The sequence below is a fragment of the Polistes dominula genome, unplaced genomic scaffold (genome assembly GCF_049000335.1).
Source record: "Polistes dominula isolate Pdom_NZ unplaced genomic scaffold, Pdom_raw_medaka contig_241, whole genome shotgun sequence".
Classification (NCBI taxonomy): Eukaryota; Metazoa; Arthropoda; class Insecta; order Hymenoptera; family Vespidae; genus Polistes; species Polistes dominula.
In genome coordinates this window covers 382,034-402,452 of record NW_028300875.1, presented here as the reverse complement: position 1 = coordinate 402,452, position 20,419 = coordinate 382,034, and the positions used below count along the sequence as shown (strand labels likewise).

Genomic DNA, 20,419 nt, shown 5'->3' with positions numbered 1-20,419 from the left:
GAGAAGTGGGGATGCGAGAGGCGGGGCTAGCTAGAGAAGCGCTTCGATAGTTACTGGTGGTTGATCGATGCTCACAGTAAGTATCGATCTAGAATCCTAATCGATGGAAGCGGATGCGCGCTAGTTTCGAATACCGCTAATCACCGTACGATCTTTTCGGATCGTACAGATAGTGTTTACAGTTTTAATTTGCTGGATTACTTCTTATTTAGTATCAGGAGCTATTACTTCTCTCTGGAGGAACCTTCGATCGAAACCTGATGAAACTTTACTTTTATATTATAAAAAAACAGTTTAAAAGACAATCGACCCATCAACTTATATATCACTTTCAGTACAAAAAAAAAGTAAAGTATCTATTTCGTTGTTGTCTCTTAAAACGTTCTACAGCACACAAGGTGTTTGGTATAACAATAAAATGTTATATAATAATATGTATCAAACTATTTAATAATTACTTTTGTTTTAGAAAGTCGCAGAGATATCCAATTTTCAAGAACATGAAGAATATCCTCAATTTTTCGGAAGGCTTGGCAATACATACATTTTATTATCAGTGGCGGATTTATTTAATTATAATATTAAGGACAATTATATGATCAAAAGAATAAACTATGAATCATTTGTTTATACTATTTTATAAATGTAATTTATAATTATATGAGTTATTGTAGATTTTTTTAATATGCACTTTTCTTACAATTACAATCCTAGTGACGATGATAAAATCCTTTTGAATATTTTATTAACGATGATTGTACCATTTAGTAGAAATGTATCAAGTACTGACCAGATCTTTAGTATTCGGCAAATCTTGCAGAAAAATGAGAATTTGATTAACCGTTACACCAACTGTATATCGGTTTTAAAAGTGCGATTGATTCAATAAAATGGATAAAAGGTTTGAAATTCCAATACGACAGGGGATATCAAAAAAATTGGTTAACTTTATTGATGTTTGCTTAAAGGAAACTAGAAGTAAAGTGAAAATAGGCAATATAATGTAGGAAACATTTATCAAGCATAGCGGTTTAAAACAGGGGCTCAAAGTGCTATCAAAATATTGCAGAAACGTAAAGATGGTTGCACCTGAACGGCGTAACGCAACTGTTTACATATGCGAACGATATTGTATTTTTGAGAGATAATAATACGATATTAGTTAATAATGCTATACCCTAATAAACAAAACAAATAAACTGTGGCTAATGTCAGGTTTTTAAAACTATTGTCGTGGGAATGTAACAATTAAACTCACGTTACTCAAAATAAATTAACCAAATCTTATATAGTAATTAACGTTAAAAATAGCATTAAAAATTTTTTTTGTTATTTTATTCTTATTTCTAAGATATTATCGTCAACTTATTGTGTAAATTTATTCAATTTCATCTTACCTAATCACTGTTTAGTAAAGGATGGAAAACTAGATTTAAAAAGTCCAATTAAAAGTAAATTGTAATTTATTATCGTAATTTTCATTTTTTACAAGTCTAGATATTTTTATAGCATAAGTAGAGTTATAAAAAAAAATAAATAATAGATTTGATAAAAATAATAAAGTCATTAATAACTTATGACACGTTAGAGTGTTTACAAAGTTTTTTGTCGTCAACTTCCGCTCGTTTTAAGTACGATTAATTAAATTTACTAAGAAATAAAAAATAAAATTTTCTACTTTCAGTCTGATTAATCAATTTAGATGATTTTTCAGAAAAATCATTGTTTGAGACAAAATATAAAAAAAGCAAATTTCTATTCAAATAAAAATAGTTATAAAAATATAGAAATAAAATAGTTTAGCATTTTTCTCTGAATTACATTCAATTTGTTTGTATAACTTCGAATAATTTTAACAATCAAATCCTTGGTCAATCGAATGCTCTAAAAAGAAATAAAAAGTTGTACTTTTTAAAAGCTAATTTATTACCACAAAAAGTTTATTCTCAACAAGTACACACTGCATACTGAATCAAATACAAATAATACGTACTAATGTTTACTGTTATTTTGCTTTTTACACAATTTGACATGGGAATATAAAACAAACTGCAAAAGCTCTGACAATTAGTGATTTCACATTGAATATTTATAATTACTATTATTATTAATTAGCATTAGAAACTCGAATTAAATAATAACGCGAAAATATTAATAGATAATATGCAAGATCGGGGACTGCAAATAACCAAGGAAAAAACCAAATATATGGTATCCGATAGAGTTTAGAATATGATTACTACTGCAACTTGGGTCGTCCGGGATAGAATTTTCGAACGGGTACGCAACTTTAGGTATTTAGGATCGATTATAAACCAGACAAACGAAATTAACGAAGAACTTTAGAGACTTTAGGACCTTTAGGGACTTAACCTTAACTTTTAGGAATTTTAGAAAAATTAGCATTAAATTATTTAATTCGCGAATATTATCATAAATAATTGTAAAATACATAGAATATATAATAATTAAATTTTCTGAAATATTAAAAAAAAAAAAAAAACAAGGATTACTAGATACATAAGAGAAAAAGAATTAGAGAACACTGTAGGATAGATTAGGAGCAGCTGACAAATTCCATTCAAAAGCAAGTAAATTACTGTCACATTTTTATTTTGCTTCTTTAAAAATATATTTGATTCATGAAGACAAAATATGTCTATTACATTTGATTTATATATGTTTTTATAAAAAATATCCAAAGACATGTACTGGCCCATGCATATAAGATAATTATATTATTAATTGTAATATTTGCGTATTTAAGGAACCTATACTAATGTTACAATAAAATAAAAACATTTTGAAGATGTTGGACGCCCAGCGTGAATCGGTGGAGCTTACCACGGAGCTGAAATTTGATACTCGTAGTGTACACAATTCGATAAGCTGAGAGAGCGATACGATTCAATGCATTTTTTAGATTTTTCGTTGTTCAAATCTTTATTTAGACTAGAGTATTTAGAAAGATAAGTTTGTGGTCCAATGAATAAAGACGAGATATGTTATAAATAATAAGGGTCTCTAAGTGTGGTAGGTTACAGAGTTGAAAAATCATTTCTAGAGAATATCTTTATTAGATCTCTCATTGCATTTTACCAGAACCTTCGTTCAGTCCAGCATTATTTTCAATATGTTTTTCGTAATGTCTTTATTTCGTCTATCCTAAAATGTTTATTTTACTGCGCAAGAATGTAGATGAAAACGGGAAATTGAAAACCATACTAACGAAAAAAAATTTTATACCTGAGTTTCAAAAAAAGGATTATTTATATTTACTTTGTTTCTGACGAATTAAATTTCTTTTGATAAACATCCTACGATTTTTGTGTCCATTTGTAACTATCGAATTTAACATTCCATTTTTATTGCTTGAATTGAAAAAATGTACTTTTTATCAGCTATTTAACTCAGAGACAATACCTTTATTATCTATGGTAATAATATTATAATAAATAAATCCTACAATTATCTTACTCTTGAAACTGTGCATTCGTCTTATTGTCTTGAAACTTAGATTTTTAAAGGTTTCACTTCTAACACGTGTGATTTACACACATGTTTTTTTTTTTAAACTCAGGTAGATGAATTTTTTCTTTCACTCTTTTCACTCTTTCTTTAAATTTGAGAAATCTTTATCATGGGTTATCACACACAAGTATTTCTTTCTGTGTGGGAATTAATACCTGTAGATGCTGTTAAAGAAAGGAACAATTGTGGTCGTATTATTTTCGTTTTATCGAGTTTTGAAATACAACGATTTTTCAATTTATTATTTATTTACGTGGTTTTTTTGATAATTTATTTAATTTAAAAAAAAAATTTTTTTTATTGTTTTCTATATATTTAAAATAAGTTATATTATTGTATTTTTATTAGAAATATAATAGCAAATAAATATTATTTGTTTGTGTCAAGTGTCCAGTTTCTTCTATTTAAAAGCTTTTCTATTTTATTGAAAAATTAGTATTATTTTCCTAAATACGCAAACATTATAATTAAAAATCATGTCTTTGGATATTTATAAGAAAAATATTCTACAGGGTTTTGTCTAATTCTTTTTCTTTGATGTATCTTGTAATCATTTTTTTTTTTTGTAAAATATTGCAGACAATACAATTACTATATTCTATACATTTCATAATTATTAATGATAATATTTGCAAAATAAATAATTTAATAATAATTTTTCAATAAAATAAAAACATTTTTAAAAAGAAATTGAAAATAGAAATAGAAAAATAAAACCTAGAAAGTAGAATAGAAGAATAGAAAAGAAGTGACACGCATATATATATACTCACACAGACTTACACACTTATACAACTTACAAAGAAAGACCACGCACCTTCTTTCTTTATTTCGACCGTCGGTTCGTTTGGACCTTATACTTTTGTCGCATACCTTCGTGCTTATTTCTGCTTATTCTTTTACACTTCTATCGCTCCTACCTACAAACCTTTTTGAGTTTCGAAATAATATGTGTCTACGTTTCGTAGTATGCAGTCGCACACAAACACACACATATACAACCAGGAGCGATAACTACGAAGCATAGCATAAGGAGAACACTAAGAATAGGAAAAACTGTATAGCTATATTCCGTCTAATTCTCTCGCAGGCTCAATCCTATATGTTTGTCACTTTTTCTTTCATTATTTAGTATAGCAGCCGATTCATAGCTCTGTTTCGTAGCTCCGTTTCCTGATCGACCGCGTTTTTTTACTTTTCAGATCACTCCCTATTCTAAAGAAGTTGTCACTTAAAAAAATAAAAAAATATTTGTTTTTTTAAAAAGTATTCGGAACGTAACAAAAACCACGCGCACGGTGCACATTTCTGGCGCTTGCTTTCGAACGGTAACGACAATTCGGCGGACTGGACTCCCGAAGCGAAAAGGTTAAATATGGCGCGGGTCTACCTCGAAAACTTTTCGTTAGAGACATTCAGTGTCGATAAGGCTGAGTACCTGTTAAATCGCTTCTAGACTTCGGTATTCATGACTAGGGCTTATCTGAGGTGGGGATAGTAGCCACACTGCGGTGTGGCTCCCAGGAAGGGCGAACCGTCTTAATCATAACAAAGAACAAATATCGCTAATTTTATAAAACAGTCAAATATTATGAATGCGATGCAACCACGCAACAGAACGGAGAGTTCCTCCAGTTACCAAAGCATCACTAGCAGCTGTAGTGATCTGGAGGCAACGACAAGGGCTGCCGCTAATGGAGATAGGATCGAAGCGATGCCTGAACTACTCGCTAAGATAGATCCAGTGACGCAGAGTATGCTATGAGAAATCGCCAAAATGGAAGAGGTTGCCGGCTTCCTGAAGGTGATCTCAAAAAATGACACTAAAGGCATTAGACACCTTAAGACCTACATACTTGAGCTTCAAAACGCAAAGGAAGAGACTGAAAAGGTGATTAAGCAGCCCAGGACTGGCAAGAGGACAAGGACAGAAAGAGACAGTCGAGTGGTCGTAGTCGTAGGTACCATTAAGAATAGAGTGTCCACAAACAGAGTCCCGGTGATCACCGTCACGGAGAACACGACGACCCTAGTTGTCCGACCTGTGTCCTGCCCGGAACAGTCCTAGGAAAAGACTTGAGCCAAAGAAGAAAAGATTCAAGAATTCTCCCCTTTTGAGCTCACAGCAACGGTGACTCAGCTCGCGGCGGGACCAGACGCTATTTCGGAATGGTTACAAAACTAAGCCCGGGGATCCTTCTCAACCTGAACAAAACGTGCTTGAAGGAGAAGGTTTTTAGCAGAGACTAGAAGACGGCCTGACTGATCCTCACCGACAAAGGAAAGTGAGAGGACCCTAAAACGCCGTCTTTTTATATACCGTTGAGCTTACTGAATACTCTTGGCAAGCTCTTCGAAATACTTAGATCCAACAGGCCGTACAGGCAGATAGGGGACTTAACGACAGACAATACAGATTTAGAAAGGGATAGTTGACAATGGGCGCGATCAAGAGGGTAGTGGATACGTTCGACAGAGCACAGACTAAACACTACAAAGACAAGCCAGTAGAACTCCTGTCCACACTAGACATACAAAACGCCTTCAACTCGGCGAGGTGAGCGAAAATCGTGCAAGCATTCTCAAATGTCTTCCCACTGTCGCCCTACCTTCTCCGTGTCTTAAAGAACTAGATAAAGAAAAGTGATTAAAAATGTCAATGAGAATTACTTTAATAATTCTCACCTCACGGAGGGGGGGGGAGATGTAAAGAAAGTATACTTTTTATAATTTGAATTAGTCGCGCTTAACCAGCTCAATGCGCCTTCTAGTCAAGTTGTTAACCAGATAAGTGCGTCCGACGTGTATATACATTTATTGAATCTTAGATGTCCGCTTTTAGAAAAGTCTGGGTATTTTCAGGATCAAAGTCAAAGTGTTAGACAAGAAAAGATAATGTATAGCTAAAAGCTTATAAATCTAAAATGTTTTAGTGGTAGCAGTAAATAAAGATTAGGTTTCTGCAATGCAAATTTTGTGGAAATGAGAGTAACAAGAAATAGAAATGCACAACAGAGAATGTAAAAACTTGAGCATATTTATTGCTACCAGAATATCAGATTGTTTTTCAGAGATGAAAGGTTTGTGGATTTCAAAGAATCTGGCAAAAATGTAAATACATGGCTAAAAGATTATTCTACTAGTATTAAATGTCTGCGGTTAATATATTTAGGTATCAAAGCAAGATCTGTAATCATAAGAGTATCTAACGATAAAAGCGAATGAGTAGGAAGAAGTATTGTATATAAATCTAAGAGATTTTAGTGCTAGCGGTCTTTTAGGTTATGTTTCTATAATACAAGTTTAGTGAAAATAAAAGTATTTAACAAAAGAATTAAATGCGTAGCAAAGAGTGTATAAATCTTTTCGTTTTTTGAGGTACTGGTCAATAAAGTTATTTCAATTATTAATGTTTTTTTATTGTTTAATATTAGCGTCGGTAAATATATTCACTCTAAATACAAAAATACAAAGCATTGCAAAACAAAATTATTTAAAAAACGACAAAGATTTGCACTTTTCTGCATTACATACCGAATAAACTCAAGGTACTTTACATGTAAATAAAAAATATGTTTTTATATAAACATCAAGCCTTCTATTAGCATCACGTTAATGCAATGTATTGGGATCCTGATATCACTACGGAAATAACGCAGGACGAAATATACCGAAAAATACAGCTTATTAATATTTAGCAAACTTATTATAATATGCGTAGAGAATATTACTTGCTTCTGTACGAGGCGTGTTTCGAAAAATGAAAGCACATGCAGCAAAAATACTCGATAGTAGGAAACGCTCCTATTGGCTGCTTATCCGCTGATACGCGTAAAGCCTTCTCATTAGCTGCTTGTCGAGCACTGTATCTAAAGCATCCTTATTAGCTGTTTTAGAGACGACAAGTATGAAACGCTTTTTCCACACGTAAAGAAAAAATGTTTTTTAATGTAATATAAGCTTTATCTCAATTTTTTTACTTTATATATGAAAAACAATAACGCAAAATTAAAACGAAAAGTTAAAAAGATGTGGACTTTTCAAGATTGCAATCTCTGACTTTTTATGAACTTAAGATAAACGACATTAAATAAATAAGAATATTCTATACGTATAATAAAAAATATATTTTAATTTAATATAGGTTTCGCACACGCGCGCTACAATTTGTCATTTTTAAATATAAGCCGCTATAATAATTATATAAATATATAAATAAATAATTCGAAAAAATGCACAAGACGTGCACTTCCCAGCATTCAATATAGGCTATGTCAATGAAGGGTATGTTTCTGCAATGCAAATTTTGAGAAAATTTGTAGAGAGTAACAAGAAATGTGAATGCGTACCAGAGAATGTACAAATCTACGTATTTCTATACTATATTTAAAGTTGCTGACCTGTTCAAAAATTTTATCCCGGACGACTACACTCACGTGACCGTGACCGAACTATGTTATCTTCTCCAGGGCGAATATCCACGATTCGTCCCAGCTGCTATTTAGTACAAGATTCATTTTTATCAATAAAAGTGACGACCTCTTTCATTTCAATGTTGACTTTAAAATCGACCTATTTCTGGTGTTCTTGTAGCTCGCGAAGATATTCGATATGCCATTTTGGCCAAATTTCTGGCCGCACTTTGGTAATAAGTATCTAGGATGATAATCGATTCGTGGTCTTCTAACTAAAAACTGAGAAGAAGTTAGTGCTCTAGCATCGTTGGGATCTGATGAGATCGGACATAAAGCTAGCGAATTCAGTATCACGTCAATTTTAATTAAGTTTGTTGTCAATTTATTGTAATTGAAAAGAACTTCTTCTACGACTTATTTGAAATAATGTTTAAAAGATTTAAAGGCTGTATCCCTTTTGAATTAATCACATTTGATCAAGGCATATAAGTCCTTTAGTTGATCGTTTATATCAACGAAATTTTGTATCGCTGTACGAATTGATTTCACTGGTTGTTGTAATTACTTGTTGTTCACTGTTGTAATTACCTGTGATTTGCTGTAATCTTAAATTGATTTAAGACAACAATTCGGCTCCAATTATACTAATTTCATCTTTATGCGTTTTACCAGTTGAAGTGTAAGTGATATAGGAATTGTAGAATTCATCGTTATTAGAATATCTATTATAAATTTCCATTAATAATCTAATCACAAACGTGTTACCGCATCCGGCAAGGCCCGCTAAAAATATTTGTAATAGAGAGGGAATAGTTTTCTAACTAAAGATGATGAATGACATGCATTAAAAGTTCCTTCTGTTTTTTTTTTTTTTTAGCTATTTCCATAAGGTCAAAATATGTTTCATTTGACATAAGATTTTCCTTCCGTTTTGCAATGGCACCAAGTTTATTTAGCGTTGTTAGGCATAAATCATTGTTAACCTCAGAATTTGAGTTATCATATAGTGCTTGGAATGGATTAGCTACTGGAAATCTCATTGCAGCATCTTGGATTTCATCGTCATCGTCCACTTAGTAATCTTCATGACATAGTTTTCGACAAATCTTAATTGTTTTGTTAATGTCTAAATAAGATTCGAACTCTTTACGACGTTCTAAAATATAATTTTGATTTTCGTCGTAAATCCGAATTATCTCCTCATGAATATCAATTTTTTCATTAGGAAACAGAATGTTTCCCCGTAGCACGTTTCATATTCTTCTACTAAATTATGCTACTGAATTTCAATTTTAGGGTATTTTCTTTGCATAAGTTTATGTTCTTTTTCTTCCGCTAGCAGTTGTCCTCTTCGATTTTTCAATCGATCTGTGTTATTGGCACGATGTTCTTATTTTATCATTTTTGTCCAGAGCTTCTGTCTCTCTTCCAATAAGTTAAAAATAACTTTATTCGTCTAATAATGCTTACGAACTTTATCAACCTCAAACTCGTGAAGATTTAATAAATTTGTTGAGTATGTATGAGAATAAAATTCAGTGAATTTCTTTTGTCACGTCCAGTGACGTCTAAATTCGAATTTCGTGCACTACACCCAAAAGTTTTAAATTTGGTAAACTCTGTCGTATTTGAATATTATTAGTCTGTCTAATTTTGGCGTAAAAGTAATTTGTTAAACTTTAGTTTGTATAATTTTGCGTGAAAATAGTTCTATAAGTACTATGTAAACCCTGCGAGAAAAATTTTTCTTTTTATATACATACATATATCTCATACTGTTTGTTTTAGTATATAAATTCGATACTTTGTATGTACATTAGTTATTAGATCAATTATAATAGATCATTTTCGTTCGCGCTAATGTACCTTATTTTCACGCTATATATACCTAAATATTTGGTAATGATGCTTTTCTTTTCCATATTGTTATTATTCTTTGTAAGGATAATTCTGGATTTCCTATGAACGACCATCGATAAATTGTATTTTGTAGAATGGATAAATTGGAGTATTGAGAATCCATTGTCGTTCATAGAGAAATCTGCATTACCGACAGTGTCGGTCGGTAACTAGTTTAGTCGATAAGTAAATGTCGGTAATACCGACATTGCGTTCTTCCAGTGCTGACTTATCGGTCGACGTTATAATGGAATGATTGTTTTTAAATTATTATTTCAATGTGCATAAAATATTCATACTTTATTATATTATATTCGTTACTCATATTCTGTCTGCACGTGCATTTTTGCTGACGGCGCAGTCCTAGGAGCTCGCGCTTGATAACATTCCAATGTAACTGACACTTATCTTTCTTCGGAGAATTCGCGCTTGATAACATTCCAATGTAACTGACACTTATCTTTCTTCGGAGAATTCGCGCTTGATAAAATTCCAATGTAAGTAATACCTATTTCTCTTCGAAGAATTCGCGCTTGATAGTAACTAATATTTTTGTCAGCGAATTCTTCTCCTTGACTTGGGTCTCACGGTGTGGAAGTCAGTAGTGGAGGAAGCATTTTGCGTAAGTGGGAGGTACTCCCACTCTTCCGAAACGGACGCTTCTTGCGATGCTACGTTCGTCCATGAAGTCAGTCCACCTTTAATTATCATCGAGTACGTGTCTAAACTTAGTCTAAGATTTGTCTAAAATAGTTTTGTACTAATTTTCTGAGTTCATTTATAAGTCCACCTTTAATTATCATCGAGTACGTGTCTAAACTTAGTCTAAAGATTGACTAGTTTTGTAATATTTTTCTAAGTCCATTTATAAGTCCATCTCATATAATCATTTGGTACTTGTCAAAAATTTGTCTTAAGTTTTGTTCTAGTACTCCAAGTGTACTTATAAAGTCCACCTTATATAATTATTGAGTACGTTTCTTAAGTTTGTCTGATGTTCGTTTAGTTTTGATTTTAAGTAATATTATATTAATCTACTACTGCGTATATCTAAATCGTGTGTTCGTGAGTTAAACGGTATTTGCCTGGTGTGATCTTATTCGATTATCGACGATTTATGAATATTAACTTGGTATTTTTGACTTAGGTTGATTTACAATCAATTTATTTAAATTTTGTTACTAAGTTCTCTCTCTCTTGTTTAATAGAACTTAGTCATTGACTTCGAACATTTTATTCTTAGTTATTATTGCTATTATAAATCTTGGCAAGCCTAAGTCATTTATTTGTTACCAAATTAATATTCCGTTAACATTGTTCATTAATAATTGTGTGTGTGTGCAACAAGGTGTTTATTGTGTAACAATTTAAATCTAAATTTAAATTTTAAAATATACTATATTGTTATTCTACATTGTGATTGTGATTTAAAAAACTGCACCCTTCCTTCAAACGCCAATTTCAGTCAACATACTTGGATTGCATCTCCTATTGGCCAGCACCGGAAACCAGGTAAGAATTAAAGATTTGGTTAACATCCAGGGTTGAGTTTTCTTTGACATATTGACGTCCGACGCTCCGGTATCCGCGAGTAAAGCCTATCCCGGGTAAAGTACTGGATAAGCAGGCTGACCCAAAACAGGCAGTGACTTTCTTTCTCTTATCCGAGTAAACGACTGCTAGGTCGTGACCGGCTGAGAAATCTCTAAATTCGTTCTTACTCTTCAAGTAAGAACTGGTGACAGCGGCCACTCGTGAAATCTCTTCTCGAGACGTAACAAGTAACATAAAAATTGGTGACAGCGGTGGGATAGCCCAAAATCGGTGGGATTGCCCAAAATCGGTGGGATAGCCCAACAATACGGTTTTGTCACCTCGCGATACTCGTAGTTTGTCGGATATTTGCTACGGTTTACTTACTTGGACTTTCGGATTGTTTCGTATAAATTTTGTTTTTTTTTGTTTGTTTGTTTGTTTAAACTAAATTTTTACTATTTAAAATGGCATCGGAACGTGCACGCGCTGGAGCAGAATCTCCAATTGGAACTAGTAGGGAATTTTTGGATAAGGAAAGCGAAATCAGACGTAAGATGGAAGATATAATGCTGATTCAAGAGCAGTTAGGCAAAGTTCAAATAGAAATATTTAAAAGACAGGAGGAACTAGACAAGAGGGAATCAGAAATCGAAGCACAAAGGCGGGAACTAGCGCGAAGAGAGCGCAGATTAGAGATTGGGGGAGGAGAGAATCAGAGATCAGATGATGAATATTCGGGCGACTTCCGAGGATTTGAGAGGACGCGTACTCCGGTGGATTCATTTATCACAGTATCCCGGACGCCCGGTGTCTCCCGAGGCGGGTCGCCTCGCCCAGTTCCCGCGCGAAGACGTTCGATAACGCCTGTCGACGATATGGATAAGTATAATTTGGAAATGAATCGCCTTAGGCGAGAGAACGAGTTATTGAGGAGTACATTGGCCTCCTCGCGACCACCAACCCCACAACCGCGTAGCGGTTGCCCGTCGATTAAAATTCGCGAAATTACAGAGGGGGTTCCGAAGTTTGACGGTCACAACATTTCCGTAAACCAGTTCGCGAGAGCATGTAAGAGGGCTCTCGATTCGTTGCCCGAAAATTATTCTGATGAATTAGAAAACTCGTTGACCAGATCGTTGATTTCGAAGTTAAGTGGGCATGCTTACGTCGTTATTGAGCATATAAAAGTAACTCGAGTGGAACAGTTAATTGAACGTTTGAAAGACGCGTTCTTACCATCGTACGGCGCAAATTACTATCGCGGACAATTGGCAACCGAATTTAAGAAACCAGGAGAACACGTCCTTGATTATTTTAGTAGAATCCGCGATTTGACGCAGTCGATCATTGACGAAGAATCGAAGCAGTTAGGTAGATTAGAACGCTCTGTGGAACGAAAAATAGAGGAGGAGGGCTTAGACGCCTTTATAAGGGGCCTTTCTCCTGAGTATCGCACATCACTGCGTTTTGAAAAATATCACGACTTTAGCTCAGCGTTGGTTTGTCTTTTAAAAATCGATAAACAGATACAGGCTGATGCGGCTAGGAACAAGTTGTCGGTCGTTAAAGACAGTAACCCAAAAATAAGGGTGATTAGACAGGTTGTGGTATGCAACTTTTGTGGAAAGCGCGGACATAGTGAAAACTATTGTTGGAAAAAGAATAGTAAAGGGAAAGATCGCAGTGAACCGAGCGGAAGTAGAAGTAATTCTCCTCGAAACGTTAGGGGTTCATTTCGGAAACGATGTAATTATTGCAAAAATTTTGGTCATTTTAAAGCTGACTGTAGGAAATTGAAATACATCGAAAATAAACGCGTGGCGGGAAACGGGGAGGGAAGCCGGTAACGGACGCGCGTCGGGTTCCCCCTCCGGGTCCGCGTCCACCAAGTCCGACGGCAAAAGCAGGGCCGTCGACATCAGAAAAATAATGTATGAACCAACGGTCTCCGCTCCGCTTGTCACGTGTACCTCAAAACAGCTGACGGGTACCGTGACGTTGTTAATTGACACTGGCGCACAAGTTAATTTGATTAAGATTAATAAATTACAAATGGACATTAAAATAAATAAGTCTGAAATTTTACATTTAGTAGGAATTTCCCCCGGTGGTCATTTGACCCTTGGATCTACTAATATTTGCATATTCGGGGAGTATGTAAAATTTCATTTGGTTAGGAATGATTTTCCTGTCGAGACGGACGGTATTTTGGGAAATGAATTCTTGAGGTCAAGGTCAGCTCTAGTTGACTATGAGAATAGATGCCTCAGATTTCGGAAACAAGTAATCTCATTTATAGAAGAGGAGAGAATTAATATTCCGTCTCGTACGTCAAAAATTTGCTGTATTCATATTAATAATGTCGAAACTACAGAGGGATATATCCCTCGTTTGAATCTTCAGCCCGGAGTTTTTGCAGGAGAGGCTTTAGTTAGGAACGTAAACGGAAAGGCGTACATTAAGGTAACGAATACGACTTTTGAATCCGTTGATTTGACAATTCCTAAAGTAGAATTATTGGATTATAGTATTGGTACTCTTCCGAATTCAGCATCCAATACCTCTGATCCATCCGGTTTCCTACGCAATATTCATACAATATTTGCCTCCAACTCCGCTGATCCGATTCCAAAATCAGATGTTTCGAATTCCGAGTCACCTTCCTCACCCTCCAGGGTTGAATCCGTGAAATCCCTCTTACGCCTTGATCATCTGAATACGGAAGAGGCAAAATCTGTTTCAAAATTAATTGAGTTAAACGCCGATATCTTCCATTTGCCAGGTGAACCATTGGGGAGCACCAATGTTTTGGAACATAAAATAACAACAGCTGATAACGTTCCCGTGCATACTAAACAATATAGATTTCCCCCGGTTCACAAGGAAGAAATTAGGAAACAGACTTCAGAAATGTTAGTTGACGGGATAATTAAGCCGTCCATCTCTCCATATAATTCTCCTATATGGATTGTTCCTAAAAAGGCGGATTCAAAAGGTAATAAACAATGGCGCATGGTGATCGATTACCGGAATCTTAATGAAAAAACAGTAGGTGATGCATATCCTTTGCCCAACATCACCGAAATTTTGGATCAACTCGGCGCGGCTAAATATTTTTCTACTTTCGATTTGAAATCCGGATTTCACCAAATTAGAATGCATCCGGATGACCGCGAAAAGACAGCGTTCTCGACCCCGTATGGTCATTTCGAATTTTGTAGAATGCCTTTTGGCTTAAAAAACGCACCAGCAACCTTTCAACGGTTGATGGATCATGTCTTGACCGGTTTACAAGGCGAAGAAATGTTTGTTTACTTGGACGATGTCGTTCTTTATGCAAGTTCACTTAACGAGCATGAGATAAAATTTGGTAAGCTCGCTCGCAGACTTCGTCAAGCAAATTTAAAATTACAACCCGATAAATGCGAATTTCTGAGACGGGAGGTAATTTATTTAGGACACATTATTGGGGAAGACGGTGTAAAACCGGACCCAAAGAAATTAGAGGCAGTCCGTGAATTTCCGCGTCCGAGGAACGCAAAATCAGTTCGTCAATTTTTGGGACTCGCCGGTTATTATAGAAGGTTTATTCCTGCCTCCTCTAAAGTCGCCAAACCGCTAACGGATTTGTTGAAAAAGGATGTTTTGTTTTGCTGGGAGAATGCCCAGGAAAACGCTTTTTGCTCGTTACGTGATTCTTTGTGTAAAGAACCAATCTTGCAGTATCCAAATTTTGAGTTGCCTTTTAACGTAACGACAGACGCATCCGGCTATGCAATCGGTGCCGTGTTGAGCCAAGGTCCTGTTGGAAAGGATCTGCCTATTTCCTACTGTTCGCGAATTTTGAATCAGGCTGAAAGAAATTACTCCACAATTGAAAGGGAGCTTTTGGCAATAGTTTACGCGACAAGTTATTTTAGGCCATATTTGTACGGCAGAGAGTTTGTTCTGGTAACCGATCACAGGCCGTTAGTATGGTTGAAATCAGTAAAGGATCCTACATCTAGGCTTGTTAAGTGGGGTCTTAAATTGGCAGAATACTCATTTAAAATCGTATACAAATCTGGAACTGCAAATTCGAACGCAGATGCGTTGTCGCGAAATCCGGTGGAGAGTAAAAACATTCTCCCAATAAATATGTTCGATTCGGACGACAGTCTTACTAAATTTGACATTAGACAAACTGCGGACGACGACGGGGACTGTGACGTCAACGAGACAGCTGACAGAGTGACTGGTCTTACTTCATCGTCATCTGATACAGTCGATCCAGTTACAGGGACGGTAACGGACGATGAAGGCTCTGACGTCGACGATACGGATGACTCATCCGCGTATGACAGACTTTACTCCCCGCAGACTGAGACCGAACATAACACGCATTTAAGGATGCTGACAGACAATGTAGGAGTCACAAGAGATTCGCTAAATTTAAGACACGATAATTTAGTTATTTTTACAGATCTGGTCGGAACTCCGTGTGACGAAGGGGCAAAGACTTTAGATAAAATACATAAGCTTCCGAAATTCGAAGAACTAGTGCTGGGACGCGCTAAAGTAGTAAAATTCGGCAAATATAAGCTAATCGCGATCCCCATTAAAGAACGGGCAATAAATGCCACTAAATTTGAAACGCTGGTTGAAGCTATTGGGTCTTTGCTATCCGTCACACGCGAGCTTGGGTTAACATCAGTCAGCATCTCGAGGACCCAAGGTTTGGACGGAATTTCATGGTTACGAATCTTGAGAAAAATTATTAATACATTCGAAAATGAAAACTGTAAAATAGTTGTTTGTAATAATGAAGTATCTATTCCAGAGACGGAAAAGAGGAGGACATTATAGCGGAATGCCACTCCTCGCCTATCGGTGGTCACAAAGGTGTGACAAAAACGTATAATCGTATTCGACAAAAATATCATTGGCCAAATATGAAAAAAGATATTCAAGAATTTATAAATATTTGTGAAAGTTGTCAAATTAAGAAATTAGTTAGAATTAAATCCAAAGAGCCAATGATATTAACCGATACGCCAGGAGCGGCATTCGACAAGATTGCCATGGACATCGTGGGCCCGTTACAGGAGACAAAGATGGGTAATAAATATGTACTCACTATTCAGGATGCACTAACAAAATATTTCATTGCGGTACCTCTAAAATCAATTACGTCCGTCGACATCGCAGAAGGTCTAGTTCATAACTTTTGTAATATTTTCGGGGCTCCACGATCAATTTTGACAGACCAGGGCACAAATTTTACAGGTTCTTTACTAAGGGCAATATCAAAACAATATAATTGTAAGCAGATTAAAACCACTGCATTTCATCCGCAATCGAACGGATCTTTGGAACGTTCTCATATTGTCCTTATTGAATATTTAAAACATTATATTAATAAAAGAAGCGAGTGGGATAAGTGGCTCACCCATGCAATGTTCGCTTATAATACTAGCACGCATGAGGGAACAAGATTCACCCCTCATGAATTGGTTTTTGGTAAACAGGCAAATGTGCCATCAGTAGATGTTATAACTGGAATCAATTTAGAAGATACCTACTTAGAATATTATTTGGATTTAGTTAATAAAATAAGAACCGCACAAAAGGCGGCAAGACAGAACTTGGTGGGAGCTAAAATTAAATCTAAATATTATTATGATAGAAATGCTAGAGGTCAAAAGCTTAAAGTTGGTCAGGATGTCTATCTTTTGAAACAGCCAACGTCTAAATTGGGAAACCAATATACTGGTCCCCACCAGGTCCTAGAAGTGCTACCCAAAAATAACATCAAAATTAGTTATAAAGGTAAAAGTAAGATTGTTCATAAAGATAAGCTAAAATTGTCAAAATCTAAAAAGTAATCGTCTTTCGTAAATATTTGTGTATCAAAATATTTCTGCTAATATGTTTGTTTTGCCACTGACTGTACATTATCACCAGGAAGGATGAATTCCAAGGTTTGCTACGTCATCCTTTGTTGCGTCACGGCGGCCTTCGCTCTATTGGGTTACGACTGTGGTGGAAATTCTGCCAACATCAGCACGGTATCATTGCTGGAGACCGGGGAGTGTAATCTACCCGTGTCATCGCCCAACAAGTCGGTGACGTACGTGCAGCTGTTACAGCTGACAGACTATGATAATGTGCGCGTATATCAGTGCAGAGTGGAAATAGACAGAACAATTTATTACTGTGGAATGAGTTCGCATATCTCGGCGGTTCATAACGGTCGCCGCATTTATTTACTTGAAGTGTCTTCGAACGTTTGTAAGAGTATGATAAATACCGGTACACTTTCGTTGAACTCATTCACACAGATTAGTGGACTACGTGTTAACTCGACAGACTTTCGAAGTGTTACGTTAGCAGGTTCCATTACCACCGACGGTAGGTGTCAAGGCACCCAATATTCGGATACCGACGGTACGTGGGACAGTGTGGTTGTTCAAAGTGTAGTGCGCACAGACATTAGAATATACACGGGAATAGTGAAAAGTGGTGAGAACTTGATTTCTCTTAGAGGACATATATCGTGCACTTTTTCAGAGGGAACGTGTTTTACAGACGAAAACGGTTGTGCATTTTGGACAGTTGTTCCCGGTTCGTCGTGTAATTTTGAACGATATACGGCACTGTATGGGGGGTCCGCCACCAAAGTGACGTCATCAATCGCAATCTCACATATTACAACAATGTACTCGGTGACGGAGGGAGACACTGCCTTCGCGTTGATGGGTAAAAACGAGCTCCACATTTGCGGGTATACTCTGGTCACTACTGAACATCCCAAACTTTTTATCTTGGAAACAACAAGTGGTCATACGTTTACGTCAAAGGCAAAAATAACACCCCAAAACATGGATTTGTTTGCCTATATAAATTCAAAGTTCGTATACGTTGAGAAGCACCACCGTGACCAGCTGGAGTCTCTCTATATAAACATCTTACAACAGAAGTGTAACCTAGAACAACAGGTTATTCGAAACGCGTTGGCATTTGCGAACATTCTCCCAGATGTTTTTGCGTACACGGTCATGAAGAGGCCGGGGTACATGGCGGTGGTGGCCGGTGAAGTCGCGCATATTGTCAAGTGCACCCCTATTCCAGTGAAAATAAGACATTCGGAATTATGTTATAGAGAACTTCCCGTGATATATCAAAATTTAAGTGTCTATTTAAAACCAAAGTCGAGAATTTTAGTTAGAAAAGGTACTGAAGTACCGTGCAGCGCACTACTGCCACAGGAATATTTGATCGAGGGAACCTGGTATCAGCTGCTACCAAAGCCAACATACGTAAAGGATCCCCAAATTCTACTGCCGGACACGGATGTGGTCTGGAGATACATCGATGCGGGATCGCTCGCGACTAGTGGGATTTATACACAGGCGGATTTGGACGATCTCCGGGACCATGTAATGTTCCCTGTTGAGCAACCGTCTATTTTGAACACTATCGCAAGAGGAGCAGCTGGACATAAAGTGAAAGTTGACACGTTAAATCTTGTGGATTTTGTAGGTGAAAAAGGTGTTAGTGAATTAGCAGAAAGTGTGACCTCTAAACTTTGGAACGGTCTATTGAAATTCGGAACGGTCAGTTCTGCTATTCTTGGAATTGTGCTTATTTTTAAAGTAGTGAAATTGATAATAGACTCTGTTCTTCGAGGGTACGCCCTGCACACAGTTTATGGTTGGAGTTTACATATGTTGGGTGCAGTTTGGGGCTCAATCACGAGCCTACTCCTCCATTTGGGGCGCGGGAAGGATGCTCGGCCCACTCAAAATTCGGACAATGGAATTGAACTTCAGTCGGTGCGCACGGAGACACCAGAATCTTCAAGCGGTGACTCCGGGGCCGCCCAACCTACCTTGGATTCGAGAGGCTGCCAGACAGAAAATACACCTGGTAAGCGGGTTCAATTTCATGTGGATGACGAAATCACTCAGAAATTTCGTTCGTTGCGAAAACCACGGGAGTAAATCCCATGGTTCTTCTTCTTAAGGGGGGAGGTGTCACGTCCAGTGACGTCTAAATTCGAATTTCGTGCACTACACCCAAAAAGTTTTAAATTTGGTAAACTCTGTCGTATTTGAATATTATTAGTCTGTCTAATTTTGGCGTAAAAGTAATTTGTTAAACTTTAGTTTGTATAATTTTGCGTGAAAATAGTTCTATAAGTACTATGTAAACCCTGCGAGAAAAATTTTTCTTTTTATATACATACATATATCTCATACTGTTTGTTTTAGTATATAAATTCGATACTTTGTATGTACATTAGTTATTAGATCAATTATAATAGATCATTTTCGTTCGCGCTAATGTACCTTATTTTCACGCTATATATACCTAAATATTTGGTAATGATGCTTTTCTTTTCCATATTGTTATTATTCTTTGTAAGGATAATTCTGGATTTCCTATGAACGACCATCGATAAATTGTATTTTGTAGAATGGATAAATTGGAGTATTGAGAATCCATTGTCGTTCATAGAGAAATCTGCATTACCGACAGTGTCGGTCGGTAACTAGTTTAGTCGATAAGTAAATGTCGGTAATACCGACATTGCGTTCTTCCAGTGCTGACTTATCGGTCGACGTTATAATGGAATGATTGTTTTTAAATTATTATTTCAATGTGCATAAAATATTCATACTTTATTATATTATATTCGTTACTCATATTCTGTCTGCACGTGCATTTTTGCTGACGGCGCAGTCCTAGGAGCTCGCGCTTGATAACATTCCAATGTAACTGACACTTATCTTTCTTCGGAGAATTCGCGCTTGATAACATTCCAATGTAACTGACACTTATCTTTCTTCGGAGAATTCGCGCTTGATAAAATTCCAATGTAAGTAATACCTATTTCTCTTCGAAGAATTCGCGCTTGATAGTAACTAATATTTTTGTCAGCGAATTCTTCTCCTTGACTTGGGTCTCACGGTGTGGAAGTCAGTAGTGGAGGAAGCATTTTGCGTAAGTGGGAGGTACTCCCACTCTTCCGAAACGGACGCTTCTTGCGATGCTAC

The 20,419-nt window shown here is 36.1% G+C and overlaps 1 protein-coding gene across 1 annotated transcript; it reads left to right on the top strand.

The window, feature by feature from the left end:
• The first annotated feature begins 16,628 nt into the window (after positions 1-16,628).
• On the top strand, positions 16,629-19,422 carry LOC149033703 (uncharacterized). The gene has a single exon (XM_089171168.1). The coding sequence runs from the start codon at positions 17,330-17,332 to the stop codon at positions 19,361-19,363; it is 2,034 nt and encodes a 677-aa protein (XP_089027294.1). The 5' UTR covers positions 16,629-17,329; the 3' UTR covers positions 19,364-19,422.
• The last annotated feature ends 997 nt before the right edge of the window (positions 19,423-20,419 follow it).

What these genes read in the sequence shown, in the direction of transcription:
- LOC149033703 (XM_089171168.1), top strand. Translation starts at nt 17,330, where the DNA reads ATGAATTCCAAGGTTTGCTACGTCATCCTTTGTTGCGTCACGGCGGCC.